Genomic DNA, 14,844 nt, shown 5'->3' with positions numbered 1-14,844 from the left:
TCTTGCTCTGAACCCACTATCCAACATGCTAAATAATACAAATTATGTATACAATACTACTGGAACATACCAACACAAAATCACACATTTGCAATACATGGATGATCTAAAACTACTGGCAGCAACAAATCAACAACTCAACCAATTACTAAAGATAACAGAAGTATTCAGCAATGATATAAATATGGCTTTTGGAACAGACAAATGTAAGAAAAATAGCATAGTCAAGGGAAAACACACTAAACAAGAAGATTACATATTGGATAACCACAGCGAATTGACAGCAAGAAACAAGACAAAAGCTATAAATACTTATGCTATACCAATATTGACCTATCCATTTGGAGTAGTGAAATGGAGTAACACAGACCTAGAAGCACTCAATACACTTACACGATCACAGTGCCACAAATATAGAATACATCACATACATTCAGCAACAGAAAGATTCACATTAAGCAGAAAGGAAGGGGGAAGGGGATTTATCGACATAAAAAACCTACATTATGGACAGGTAGACAATTTGAGAAAATTCTTTATAGAATGAGCAGAAACTAGCAAAATACACAAAGCAATCACTCATATAAATACATCGGCTACACCACTGCAATTTCATAACCACTTCTACAACCCTTTAGATCACATAACATCAACAGATATGAAGAAAGTAAATTGGAAAAAGAAAACACTACATGGCAAGCACCCGTATCATCTAACACAGCCACACATTGATCAAGACGCATCCAACACATGGCTAAGAAAAGGCAATATATACAGTGAGACGGAAGGATTCATGATTACAATACAGGATCAAACAATAAAAACCAGATATTACAGCAAGCATATTATCAAAGATCCCAATACCACAACAGATAAATGCAGACTTTGCAAACAACAAATAGAAACAGTAGATCACATCACAAGCGGATGTACAATACTAGCAAATACAGAATACCCCAGAAGACATGACAATCAAAAATAATACATCAACAACTTGCCATGCAACATAAACTAATAAAACAACACATTCCCACATACAAGTATGCACCACAAAATGTACTTGAGAATGATGAATACAAATTATACTGGAACAGAACCATGATAACAGATAAAAACACCACCACATAACAAACCTGACATCATACTCACCAATAAAAAGAAGAAATTAACACCACTAATTGAAATATCCACACCCAATACAACAAATATACAGAAGAAAACAGGAGAAAAAATTGAAAAATACATCCAACTGGCTAAGGAAGTCAAGGACATGTGGCATCAGGATAAAGCTGACATTATACCAATTATACTATCAACTACAGGAGTCATACCGCACAATATCCACCGGTACATCAACGCAACACAGCTACATCCAAACATATATATACAACTACAGAAATCTGTAATTATTGATACCTGTTCAATTACCCGAAAGTTCCTAAATGCAATGTAACATATACTGTACAGTTAAAAGGAAGTCACACTTGATCAAGGTCCGTGTCACTTTCCATTTTTAACCAGACATAACGTCTGAGAAAGGAAAGAAATAATAATAATAATAATTGTTGTTGTTGTTGTTGTTGTTGTCATCATCTATATACATAATTAAGTTTATATGGAACCCTCGTAGAATGAGTCCTTCTGGCACTTGTCTGGATTTTCAGTCTGTTCATTCCTATTCCCTTAATATATATTCACTTTGCACTCTGTCATGATTATCTCTGGACTGTAGACAGAACAGTGCGCACCAATATGCAATCGTTAACCTCCTACTCTCTTGGACACATCTCTCTTCATCTTTGTCATGCCTCATCCTCACATGAGGTGAGTCCCACTCATCCTGAGATCTGAGTGACATGACTTTCCTTTTTAGCCTTCCCCATCCAAGCCCTATCTCCTCCTAGAGGAAGGAAAATATAGTTTCAAAAGCTAGGCTAGTGTCATGTAATTTTGTGCATCTATTGGCAGTACTAAATTTTCACATCTGAAGATACAGCAGCAATTCTGTCTCATCATTTTATAGTTTTCCCAAGTGAATTTTTCACTGTGTACTTGCTCTCATTAACAGATCTCTATGTGACAGATTTTGAAGGATGCATGAAGTAGGCTTATAAAGAAGTAAGCCCCATTAGATTTATTTGATACCTCTTAAACACTGCCCTTTTGGCTATGATTTATCCTAATGTTTTTTCTACATTTGAGTTAGTGATAGAGGATTTAGAAGGACACAACTTCTGTAATGATGAAGCCATTGAGTGGTGACGTGTGCTATATTCATCTGTTTTTTTCCTCTTCAATGAAAGGATCCAGAAGCTGCCTGTCTGTTGGAAAAGGTATTTATATTGAAGGAGACTTTGTAGAATAATTACAGACTGCTGTTTTTCTTTGTTTGTCACCAGCAGATTCAATAAGAACAGTCCTGTTTTATGTTCAATGTCAGATTCTTACATGTACTGTTGTAATATTTATGCTTGCCATAATTATATTGTAAAATCAAATTAGACTGTGTGTACTGTTGTAGAAAAGTGGAAACATTTACTAGAGTTTCTTATTATTCACAGTTACGTGACCTCAAGGCTGTTGGTATTAAGTTCTTTCATGTCCTCTACCCCAAAGAAAAGAAAAGCCTGTTAAAAGAATGTGAGTAAAATTTCCTTACTGCATGTTTGTAAATCTCTCGTATATATTTTTTCATTACAATTTGTTAAATTAATTTCAGGGGATCTTTGGGGACCATTACTTCTCTGCACTTTTATGGCTATGTAAGTAATTAGTTTAAATAAAGTAAAATGCAGAAAGGGAAATAAGCAACTGCATTTACTAAAATTTTATGAAAAATATTTGACGAAAATGGAAGTAAATATTGAGCCTAACTACATAAAACTAAATATTGAGTGTTCGGAATAGTTTGAAATCACTACTTCAAGGAATAAAAAATCCAGGATGGAATAACAATAATATTTTTGTTACTTCATCAAGAGTTTTTCTTTCCTATTTGCCTTTTGTGTGTCTTGAATATAATATCTGCTCCATTACATTTGAATCTTTGCCTTACTTTCTGTAATGTGTCCATTTAGTGTCATTTTGTTGATTGTAAGTCCACAAGTGAAGGCTACCAGTTCAGTTATTGGTTTTGAATAACTGTCAGCCACATCACAGTTTCCATTTTCGTGAATTGAACATTTTTATCACTTGACATTCAGGTATATGGATCATTTATTTGACTCTGCTGTGTAAGTTTTGCATTGAATTTGCACATTATGAGGAGTAATTATAGTATGCATATTATTGGCTGCAGCTGATGACAAATTGTAGCTTTGAGTCAGTGCATGTGGTAGCACACTGCCTTGGAAATGGTAGGGACCTGGGTTCAAATCTTGGTCACAACACACACAGTCTTAACTTTCACATAGAATCGTTGCACATTGTTTGTAATTTGTATTTATTATTCGTTCTTCATTCAACATTACTTCTATTTAGGATTCTTCAAGGCTCATCTGAAGTGGCAAATGATTCAAAAGATGGAGGGCCAGAATTTGCAGAGGTTTTTGTGATTGTCTGGATTGGATCAATGATAGTAACAGTGAATTCAAAGCTCCTTGGGGGAAATATGTGAGTACAGTGTGGCTTCGTGTAACTCTTTTGCTGAATATTTATTTCATGTCTGTCTATTTAATTGTTGTTTATTTATTGATGTGCTTTACCAAATTTAATATTAAAGAACCAGGAAACATATGATCATTGTGAAGACAGTTATAAAAAATTGCTCTTTTTGTTATTAAATGCTCTGCCTAGATGATATTATAATTCATATCTGAAATTGACTTTTAATCATTAGAATTTTAGCCCAACTGATAAACATAAATGTTCCATAATCTTAGACCATGTTGAAACACTGATAAAACAGATTGATTTTGTAGGTTGTAGGTGTTTATTCATAACCCCCCCCCCCCATGAACCATGGACCTTGCCGTTGGTGGGGAGGCTTGTGTGCCTCAGCGATACAGTTAGCCATACTGTAGGTGCAATCACAGTGGAGGGGTATCTGTTGAGAGGCCAGACAAACGTGTAGTTCCTGAAGGGGGGCAGCAGCCTCTTCAGTTGTTGCAGGGGCAACAGTCTGGATGATTGACTGATCTGGCCTTGTAACATTAACCAAAACGGCCTTGCTGTGCTGGTACTGCAAACGACTGAAAGCAAGGGGAAACTACAGCCATTATTTTTCCCAAGGGCATGCAGCTTTACTGTATGTTTAAATGATGATGGTGTCCTCTTGGGTAAAATATTCCAGAGGTAAAATAGTCCTCCATTCAGATCTCTGGGCAGGGACTACTCAGGAGGACGTCGTTATCAGGAGAAAGAAAACTGACGTTCTACAGATCGGAGTGTGGAATGTCAGATCCCGTAATTAGGCAGGTAGGTTAGAAAATTTAAAAGGGAAATGGATGGGTTAAAGCTAGATATAGTGGGAATTAGTGAAGTTTGGTGGCGGGAGGAACAAGACTTTTGGTCAGATGAATAGAGGGTTATACATACAAAATCAAATTGGGGTAATGCAGGAGTAGGTTTAATAATGAATAAAAAAAATAGGAGTGCGGGTAAGCTACTACAAGCAGCATAGTGAACGCATTATTGTAGCAAAGATAGACACGAAGCTCAAACCCACCACAGTAGTACAAGTTTATTTGCCAACTAACTCTGCAGATGACAAAGAGATTGATCAAATGTATGATGAGATAAAAGAAATCATTCAGATAGTGAAGGGAGACAAAAATTTAATAGTCACGGTAGACTGGAATTCGATAGTAGGAAAAGGAAGAGAAGGAAAAGTAGTATGTGAATATGGAATGGGGGCAAGGAATGAAAGAGGAAGCCGCATGGTAGAATTTCGCAAAGAGCATAACTTAATTGTAGCTAACACTTGGTTCAAGAATCATGAAAGAAGGTTGTATACATGGAAGAGGCCTGGAGACACTGGAAGGTTTCAGATAGATTATATAATAATAAGACAGAGATTTAGAACCAGGTTTTAAATTGTAAGACATTTCCAGAAGCAGATGTGGCCTCTGAACTGTAGATTAAAACCGAAGAAACTGCAAAAAGATGGGAATTTAAAGAGATGGGACCTGGATAAACTGAAAGAACCAGAGGTTGTAGAGAGTTTCAGAGAGAGCATTAGGGAACGACTGACAAGAATGGGGGAAAGAAATACAGTAGATGAAGAATGGGTAGCTCCGAGATGAAATAGTGAAGGCAGCAGAGGATCGAGTAGGTAAAAAGACAAGGGCTAGTAGAAATCCTTGGGTAACAGAAGAAATATTGAATTTAATTGATGAAAACAGAAAATATAAAAGTGCAGTAAATGAAGCAGGCAAAAAGGAATACAGATGTCTCAAAAATGAGATCAACAGGAAGTGCAAAATGGCTAAGCAGGGATGGCTAGAAGATAAATGTAAGGATGTAGAGGCATATATCACTAGGGGTAAGATAGATACTGCCTACAGGAAAATTAGAGAGACCTTTGGTGAAAAGAGAACCACTTGCATGAATATTAAGAGCTCAGATGGAAACCCAGTTCTAAGCAGAGAAGGGAAAGCAGAAAGGTGGAAGGAGTATATAGAGGGTCTATACTAGTAAGCTTTCAGCCAAAAAGGCCTTCATCCAAATTAGACAACATACACATATACACTCATGTGAACGCAGCTCCCACGCACGTGACCACAGTCTCTGGCTACCAAGACCTCTAATTCGGATGAAGGCCTTTTTGATGCGAAAACTTAGTGTTTGACAGTCTTTCTGTTGTGCGTATCTGCGTCTCAGCATCTCCGCTATACTGTAAGTATCAGTCTATCTTTTTCATAATATTGTCATTACTCCATCTTGGATTTTCCATTGTTTCATTCATTTATTCACTCATTTATACATTCTTCCTTCATGTTCCACTCCCAGATCTTGCCATGAAGGTGATCCTTAAGAGATGTGGACTGAGTCTATACATTAACAAAAGACACAATAATATTCACAATAAACTATCACTATAAGTTTAATATTATTCATGATTGTGCTAGCATAATTTAACCAAGGAAATCAGAAAGAAATCTCTTGCTTTGGCAAAAGCTGCAGCTTCATTAGTTGTATTTAATCAGGGAGGTGTATTCTGGCTTTCCACACGAAACTCAATCAGCCAGGGCTTCGTGCAGTGATGTCACTGGGGAGAGAGGGCAGCAGGCAGCACAAAGTCGCTACCTACAGTCTGCAAGTAATGCTTGTTTAGTATGTGGGTAGGGCCATTGTTTGTGTTATAATTATTATTTCTTCACTGAAAACTGAATTGCCAATGAAACAAATCAGAACAGGCATTGCTTGTTGCAAGAACATACCTACTTGGGATGTTATGAGTTACTGTTTCCTGAAAAAGTTACTGTTCAGTGCATTATGGTATCTTGGTGCAAATGAGAGCCTAAAATAAATGTTCATTATGCAAGGATATGCTCACACTGTTTCTTCCTTGAGGATTATATGTGAGATTTGAAAAATGAGCCATTAGGTCTGCCTCAAAGTAAGACATAGAAACCGCACATTGCCCCTTCACAGAATATATCCAATTGAGAGGTAAAATTCTGAATGCTGTAACAGATTCTAGCAACGTTGTTATAACGTATTATTTGTGGATATTAAATCCTATGTTTTTTGCTAGTTAGTAATTGTATATCACTGAGAATCTGTAAGCACATACTTACAATTTTTTTTTTACCTCTTGGTCATCAATTGGATACAATACCTGTGTAAAAAAAGTGTCTTAATGGCTTTATATTCATTATCTCTAGTAATTTAGAAACCTTGACTTGGTAGGTAGCACTGAATGTATTTCACATTAAGCTATATTAGTGAAAATAAGTAAAATGTGGACCCCAGGAAGCGAGTTAAGGCTAATGGCCATGCCATGTCATGTCTTGCAGAAGTTCATGAAATGAAACTTTAGACTGTTAATTATGATGTGCAAGTTATTTTGTCAAGTCCTTTAATGTCAGAGCAGATTAGATGCTTACTGAGAAAGGAGAAGCATATTACGTGGAACACAGTTTTCCGCAATTTTTAAATCTTCAGCAGGAATAGAGATAGCTGACAGACTTTAGCCCTCAGCAACCATTGCTCATTCATGTTTATGCAGTAGGTCCTAGCTTATACTTTGAATACTGTGGGATTGTTGGTGATCGCAAAATCTGTACAAATAATTGTCTGGACAAACTTTAATTACTCTAGCAGTCAATAAGTCAGAACTGTCCATGTTTCTTTGATCACCAACAAAACCAGTGGATGAGTTTACAGAAATAAAAAATTCTTTCTAAAATATCAAGGGACTCGCTCTTATTTCTACAATTGTAATGAAACAACCTTCAAAAACTTCTTAAAATATCCTGCATTTAAAAAAAAAAAAAAAGAAAAAAAATCACTCTTCTGGTGATCCAGTACAACTTTTATTAAATTCTTTGTCAAAGTCATGACATCTGGTGAAATGAGTCCTTCATCTACTAACTGGTTCCTTACCAATTCCAGCAATGGCTACATCCAAGAATACATATACTGTCCTGACACAGTCTGCAGGTATTAGTTTCTCCAAGTTTGGAAGATGCTGATTCCACAACTGTTGTTCAGTTAATCAAAAGCCTCTCCAGTTGTTTAATTAGAACGTTATTAAGTCCACACAACTGGTTTCAGCCTTTATGTTGGGCTGTTATCAAGCATATGTGACACTACCAATGTTAATAGATAATATGGTGAGGATGTATAATATTTTTAAATAGGAGATGAGAGACAATGCTTATATATGTACAGCACACATGTGGAAAGAAAGAATATACAATTTACGTTAGGCTGTAGACCAGAAATTACAGATGATAAAAACAGTTGTGCACTATTGGGTAAGGTAAGATCAGTGTTTTTTTATTAATTTGCTGACCATCTGATGTGAAACCTTCTTCTTCTTCTTCTTCTTCTTCTTCGTGGCCTTGTCTCGTGCCCTCACAGGGTCTGCATTTTATTTTGGATTGGCACTGTTTGTGGTAGTGGGTGGCCAGATGCCCTTTTTGATGCCACCACTTCCTAAGGGAAAAAATTAGTGTATTCCATATGTCTGTGTCTAGTGCAATATCAAGTACAGGTGTGACAACGTTTTCTAAATGTTTGCAAATTATGTATGTAGTAACCAAGTAATACACAAAACCAATCCAAGTCACACAAATACCACTTTATTCATACCTCTGAACTATAGTGAAAATAGCCTCTCAGGACTCCACAAGTCACAGCACACTGATATGACTGATACAAACTAGAATAATGTAGAGAGAGACATTCTGCACTGCTCCACATGTATATATATGTGAGTCTCCGGTAGACTGCGCCGCACTGCGTGCCACACCTCCCACAGGTGGCCTCCAGTGGCTGGCCCACATTGGTACAGTTGGTGGCCAATTGAAACAAACATATGCATGGCACTACTCTCGGTACACTCACAGTCATACGCATTAATAGCAGAATACAGCTATGTAACTGAGATGGGTCATGGGTACCAGTCCAGTATTCACCTTGTCAGATGTGGGAAACGACATAAATAGTCGCTGTGGGAACCACCTAAAACGCACATCTAGGTTGGATGACACAGCAGCCTACATCATTAATCAGCTGAAGGATATGATCCTGGGCCTGTGCACCACCCTGTGTCCGGGAAGCAAGCGCTTTCACATGCTTGGCTATCCAGGTGGGTATCTGATGTGAAACATTACCATTGTGAAAACAGTATCCATACTGATATGATACATTTTTTTAAAATGGTAAATATATGCAACTACGAAGAAGGGTAAAACCAGTTGCACAATGTTTGCTGATTTGAGTGATCTCATTCTATTTTCAACCCTGTTACTATATAAAACTTTCAGCTTGACTAATTGAAACAGCAGTTATTTTAAAATGTACCAAAGCTAAAATTTGTAGTTGTTTATGATTGATACAAAAAAATACAGTACCCAGAAACAACATTGGAGTCAGCACTTAGCACAGCAGAGAACTGTAGTCTGCAGCGGTGTTGTCTCCTTGCGTGATGTCAGGGGGTGCTGACCAGTAGCAGCGTTTTATCTGAGACTGGCAGCCTGGTAAATTTCCACCTATCTCAGTGTTTAATAGCTTTTGGTTACCACAGCTCAATATTTACATTGGTATTTTTCAAATAAAATAAAAAAGAACAAATAAAAACCTATAAATTTAGAATCCTGTGTGCAGTATAGTACTACTGCTGAAACTGTGTGCATGCCATTTTGGCTGGGGTCAAACTTTAAGAGGCTCTTATATTTGATACATAGTTGTTAACATTCTGTAGTCTAATAGAACTGCACCTTAATTTGAACATGTAGGAATATGGTGAGTTAGTTGATTTAAAAATCTTTGTAATATTGTGGGAATTATGATACGATTCAGAATTACTAAAAATTTTAGTGATGCTTCATTGTATTCAGTTCAGGATGGTCGATGCTTCATTGTATTTAGCTCAGGATGGCTCAAGTGTTACTGGCCTCATAGCTGGATGTCGCTGAATGATAAAGGTGGTAGTAATGGCAGCATGATTTATTCAGCAGAATTCACGCTGTCAGTCTGGACAGAGTCCTAGTGGCATGCGAGGACCCCGGGCACAGATGCTTGCCGAGCTAAGCATTTGGCCGTAGGAAGTGGTCATCAGGCTGGGATAGGATGCTGTAGCAAAGGAGCAGTGTCTGCACCTCTGTTAGTGTAGAGCTGCGTCAGGCCTGCAATCAGTAGGTGCAGAGCAACAGAAACCTTGGGTGTGGACTGACGATGCCATTAGGCATAGATGAAGAGACCAGCCATCAGCTTGTAGCAGGTCAAGTACAAGAGGCAACCAAGCATGGGCAACAAACTGAGGACCCCTGGAAGGCAACCTTGAGTCAGTTGACATCAGCCAGCAGTAGTCTCCAGTTAAAATGTTCCAGTTCAGGTCTTGGCAGTGTCAGGGCTAGGCGCAGTCCATAGACATGCGGATAATGAGGCAGCATTTAGTTGTACTTCAGAGTATATGGCCCATATTAGGTCTACAGCAGGTGTGGGTTACTTCTTGGTCTTGGTAGCATTCAACAACAGATGCTGTTGGGTCTGGGTGGCCTGCATTTATACTGGCCCACCTTAGATTTATTGTGAAAAGGCATTGCTTTCACTCATGTCCAAGTCCAGCAACAGTTGACAGGGCCCAGAATGTGGTAATGTGCACTTGGCAGAGTGGAGTCCTTCACCTTGCCAGCTCAGGCATTTTTATGTCACAGGCAGCAGAATGTGGTGAGCTGCCTGCTAGCATTATCTGGGTGCAGGCCATTGACATTAACTTGGAAAGGTACTGGTGTAACAGTTGCGTAGTAATTAAAGGTAATTGTTAGCCAAGTCTGCCCCTCTCTCTCCCCCATCCTTAATATTTTGTTTTTCCAGATGAGGAATAGGATAAATGTCTATTTGTGATTAAGCCTTCATGGTGGATCTGAAATTGGCACAGGTTTGAACTGTTACTAATGGAGTTGACCGTTCATTGGATGTTACTGATTCTGTAACACTTTCATTTTGCAGCCTGTCTAATTCCAATTTGACAGCCGTTCAGTATGCAAACAGGATATGTTGGTGTAGGTAGAAATATGGAACTGAGTTCTGTAGAAAATATTATGTGAGCTTCAAAGTTATTTGGACAGGTTGATCCGAGGCAAAATATTGGTGGGAATTTATGGCCTATAAATTATCAGTTTCCTGACAGCAGCAAATGCACCTAGAATAAAAGTATTCTCAGCTGAAGAGCTGCTTGGAACAGAAAATGGGTTTGTACTGACTACTTGTTGAAAGATTCTACCTCAACTTGACCTTTTATGGGGATTTGTTGGTTGTATGTGTGACTGATCAGCTATGCTGATGGCAACAACAGAAAATTTGAAAGTTAAATAAATTGATAAGAAGTTTCAGAAAGCGAAGCCTCAATTACTGCTTGAAATTAAACTTCCTATTGTTAGGTTTTGTGGAGGGGGACTACATGCTAATTGCAACTCATTGAGCTCATATGTGCTAAAAGACAGAGGACACAGACAGTTGTGTGGTTGGTTTTCCAAGTTTCAACAAACCTTAATGACATATTTCCATTTTAAGTTGGTCAAGTTCCCAGAGATGTGGCTAATCAGCCTGAGTGAGTTTTCTGAAACATGCAAGTTCCCAGAGATATGGCTAATCAGCCCGAGTGAGTTTTCTGAAACACGTCAAACATGATGATAGCACGCATGTACGCTGGAGAGCCAAAGAAGCTGGTACACCTGCCTAATAGCGTGTAGGGGCCCCGCGAGCATGCAGAAGTGCTGCAGCGTGACACGGTGTGGACTTGACTGATGTCTGAAGTAGTGCTGGAGGGAATTGATACCATGAATCCTGCAGGGCTGTCCATAAATCCGTAAGAGGATGAGAGGGTGGAGATTTCTTCTGAACAGCATGCTGCAAAGCATCCCAGATATGATCAATAATGTTCAAGTCTGGGGAGTTTGGTGGCCAGTGAAAGTGTTTAAACTCAGAAGAGTGTTCCTGGAACCACACTGTAGCAGTTTTGGACATTGGGGTGTTGCATTGTCCTGCTGGAATTGCCCAAGTCCATTGGAATGCACAATGGACATGATTGGTTGCTGGTGATCAGACAAGGTGCTTATGTACATGTCACCTGTCAGTCGTATCTAGATGTACCAAGGGTCTCATATCACTTCAACTGCACATGCCCTACACCATTACTGAGCCTCCACCAGCTTGAACAGTCCAGTGCTGACATGCTGGGTCCCTGGATTCATGAGGTTGTCTCCATGCCTGTACATGTCCATCCACTCGATACAATTTGGAATGAGACTCGTCTGACCAGGCAACATGTTTCCAGTCATCAACAGACCAATTTCGGTGTTGACGGGCCCAGATGAGGCTAAAGTTTGTGTCGCACAGTCATCAGGGGTACATGAGTGGACCTTGGCTCCAAAAGCCCTTATTGATGATGTTTTGTTGAATGGTTCAAACGCTGATACATGCTGATGGACCTTTACTGAAATCTGCAGCAATTTGTGGCCGGGTTGCACTTCTGTCACGCTGAACAATTCTCTTCAGTTGTTGTTGGTCCCATTCTTGCAGGATCTTTTTCTGGGTGCAGTGATGTCGGAGATTTGATGTTTGACTGGATTCCTGATACTCACAGTACATTCGTGAAATGGTTGTACGGGAAAATCCCCACTTCATCGCTACCTCGGAGATACTGTGTCCCATCGCTTGTGCGCTGACTATAACACCATGTTCAAACTCGCTTAAATCTTGATAACTTACCATTGTAGCAGCAGTAACCAATCTAACAACTACGCCAGACACTTTTTGTCTTATATAGGCGTTTCTGACTGCAGTGCCGCATTCTACTTGTTTACATATCTCTGTATTTGTATCCACATGCCTATACCAGTTTCTTTGGCACTTCGGTTGATGAGAGTTGTCGGCAGGAAGTGATTCTACTGCAGATTTGGATGAAAATCAAACAATGGAAAATTGAGGCTGGACTGTAACAATATTATGATAAGGAAAGCTGCTACTTATCATATAGCGGAGATGCTGAGTCACAGATAAGCACAACAAAAAGACTCTCACAATTATAGCTTTTGGCCATTAAAGCCTTCATGAACAATAGACAGACATGAGACTACAGTTGTGTGTGTGTGTGAGTTGTGATTTTTGTGTGTTTTTGTGTGTGTGTATTTATTGTTGACAAAGGCCTTAATGGCCAAAAGCTATAATTGTGAGAGTCTTTCTGTTGTGCCTATCTGCGACTCAGCATCTCCACTATATGGTGAGTAGCAGGTTTGGATAACATTGACAAACAACACAGTGATGGGCATCAAAAGCTGTAGCATTTAGGCATGTCTTATGCTAGGGGATATTGGTTTGATTATTAAACCTGGGATGTTCCTTGAATTTGGTTGGCTGTCTGAATTGTTTTGAATGCATAGTGGAAATCATCTCATTTAGATTTAGGTCATCAAGTTTTAATGCCTGATTGTGAATTTCATGATTGGAAGCTAAGAAGTAACAATGTATTATCAGTAAGTTATATATAGGAAAGTTTAAATTCTTTTTGCGCACGGAAATTTTACTTCCTTCTAAGTCCATGTAAATTTGTGATCCACAACCATGAGACTGGACTGCTTACTTATGGTATTAATGAAGTTCTAACAGCTATGGCATGTTGTTTATGCAAATAAAAATAGTTGTTGTGGTCTTCAGTCCTGAGACTGATTTGAGGCAGCTCTCCATGCTACTCTATCCTGTGCAAGATTCTTCATCTCCCAGTACTTACTACAACCTACATCCTTCTGAATCTGGTTAGTGTATTCATCTCTTGATCTCCCTCTACGATTTTTACCCTCCACGCTGCCCTCCAATACTAAATTGGTGATCCCTTGATGGCTCAGAACATGTCCTACCATCCGATCCCTTCTTCCAGTCAAATTGTGCCACAAAGTTCTCTTCTCCCCAATTCTATTCAATACCTCCTCATTACTTATGTGATCTACCCATCTAATCTTAAGCATTTTTCTGTAGCACCACATTTCGAAAGCTTCTATTATCTTCTTGTCCAAACTACTTATCGTCCATGTTTCACTTCCATACATGGCTACACTCCATACAAATACTTTCAGAAACGACTTCCTGACACTTAAATCTATACTCGATGTTAACAAATTTCTACCTTAAGTGTCTCATTTCCTAATCTAATTCCCTCAGCATCACCCGAGTTGACTCAACTGCATTCCATTATCCTCATTTTGCTTTTGTTGATGTTCATCTTATATCCTCCTTTCAAGACACTGTCCATTCCATTCAACTGCTCTTTCAAGTCCTTTGCTGGCTCTGACAGAATTACAATGTCATCGGTGAACCTCAAGGTTTTTATTTCATCTCCATGGATTTTAATACCTACTCCGAATTTTTCTTTTGTTTCCTTTACTGCTTGCTCAATATACAGATTGAATAACATCGGGGAGAGGCTACAACCCTGTCTCACTCCCTTCCCAACCACTGCTTCCCTTTCATGTCCCTCGACTCTTATAACTGCCATCTGGTTTCTGTACAAATTGTAAATAGCCTTTCGCTCCCTGTATTTTGCCCCTGCCACCTTCAGAATTAGAAAGCGGGTATACCAGGCAATGTTGTCAAAAGCTTACTCTAAGTCTACATATGCTAGAAACGTAGGTTTGCCTTTTCTTAATCTAGCTTCTAAGGTGAGCCGTAGGGTCAGTATTGCCTCACGTGTTCCAATATTTCTACGGAATCCAAACTGATCTTCCTCGAGGTCAGCTTCTACCGGTTGTTCCATTCGTCTGCAGAGAATTCGCGTTAGTATTTTGCAGCTGTGACTTGTTAAACTGATAGTTCGGTAATTTTCGCATCTGTCAACACCTGCTTTCTTTGGTATTGGAATTATTATATTCTTTTTGAAGACTGAAGACTGAGGGTATTTCGCCTGTCTCATACATTTTGCTCACCAGATGGTAGAGTTTTGTCAGGACTGGCTCTCCCAAGGCTGTCAGTAGTTCTAATGGAATGTTGTCTACTCCCGGGGCCTTGTTTCGATTTAGGTGTTTCAGTGCTCTGTCAAACTCTTCACACAGTATCCTATCTCCCATTTCATCTTCATCTACATCTTATTCCATTTCCATAATATTGTCCTCAAGTACATCACTCTTGTATAGACCCTCTATACACTCCTTCCTTCTTTCTCCTTTCGCTTGTTTGCTT

General features: G+C 38.9%; 1 protein-coding gene across 2 annotated transcripts in view; it reads left to right on the top strand.

Annotated features, from left to right (window-relative positions):
* Positions 1 to 14,844, top strand: part of LOC126416721 (protein YIPF6) — an 80,123-nt gene that overhangs the window by 31,469 nt on the left and 33,810 nt on the right. For both annotated transcript variants that reach the window (XR_007575507.1, XM_050084535.1), the window contains exons 3-5: positions 2,562 to 2,640; positions 2,720 to 2,762; positions 3,481 to 3,612. Coding sequence is in view for 1 of the 2 variants with exons in the window: in XM_050084535.1 (XP_049940492.1) it covers positions 2,562 to 2,640; positions 2,720 to 2,762; positions 3,481 to 3,612 (254 nt within the window). In the remaining variant the exon portion in view is untranslated. The remainder of the gene's footprint in view (positions 1 to 2,561; positions 2,641 to 2,719; positions 2,763 to 3,480; positions 3,613 to 14,844) is intronic.

This window comes from Schistocerca serialis, chromosome 8, assembly GCF_023864345.2.
Source record: "Schistocerca serialis cubense isolate TAMUIC-IGC-003099 chromosome 8, iqSchSeri2.2, whole genome shotgun sequence".
Classification (NCBI taxonomy): domain Eukaryota; kingdom Metazoa; phylum Arthropoda; class Insecta; order Orthoptera; family Acrididae; genus Schistocerca; species Schistocerca serialis.
This window is presented reverse-complemented; position numbering and strand designations above follow the sequence as displayed.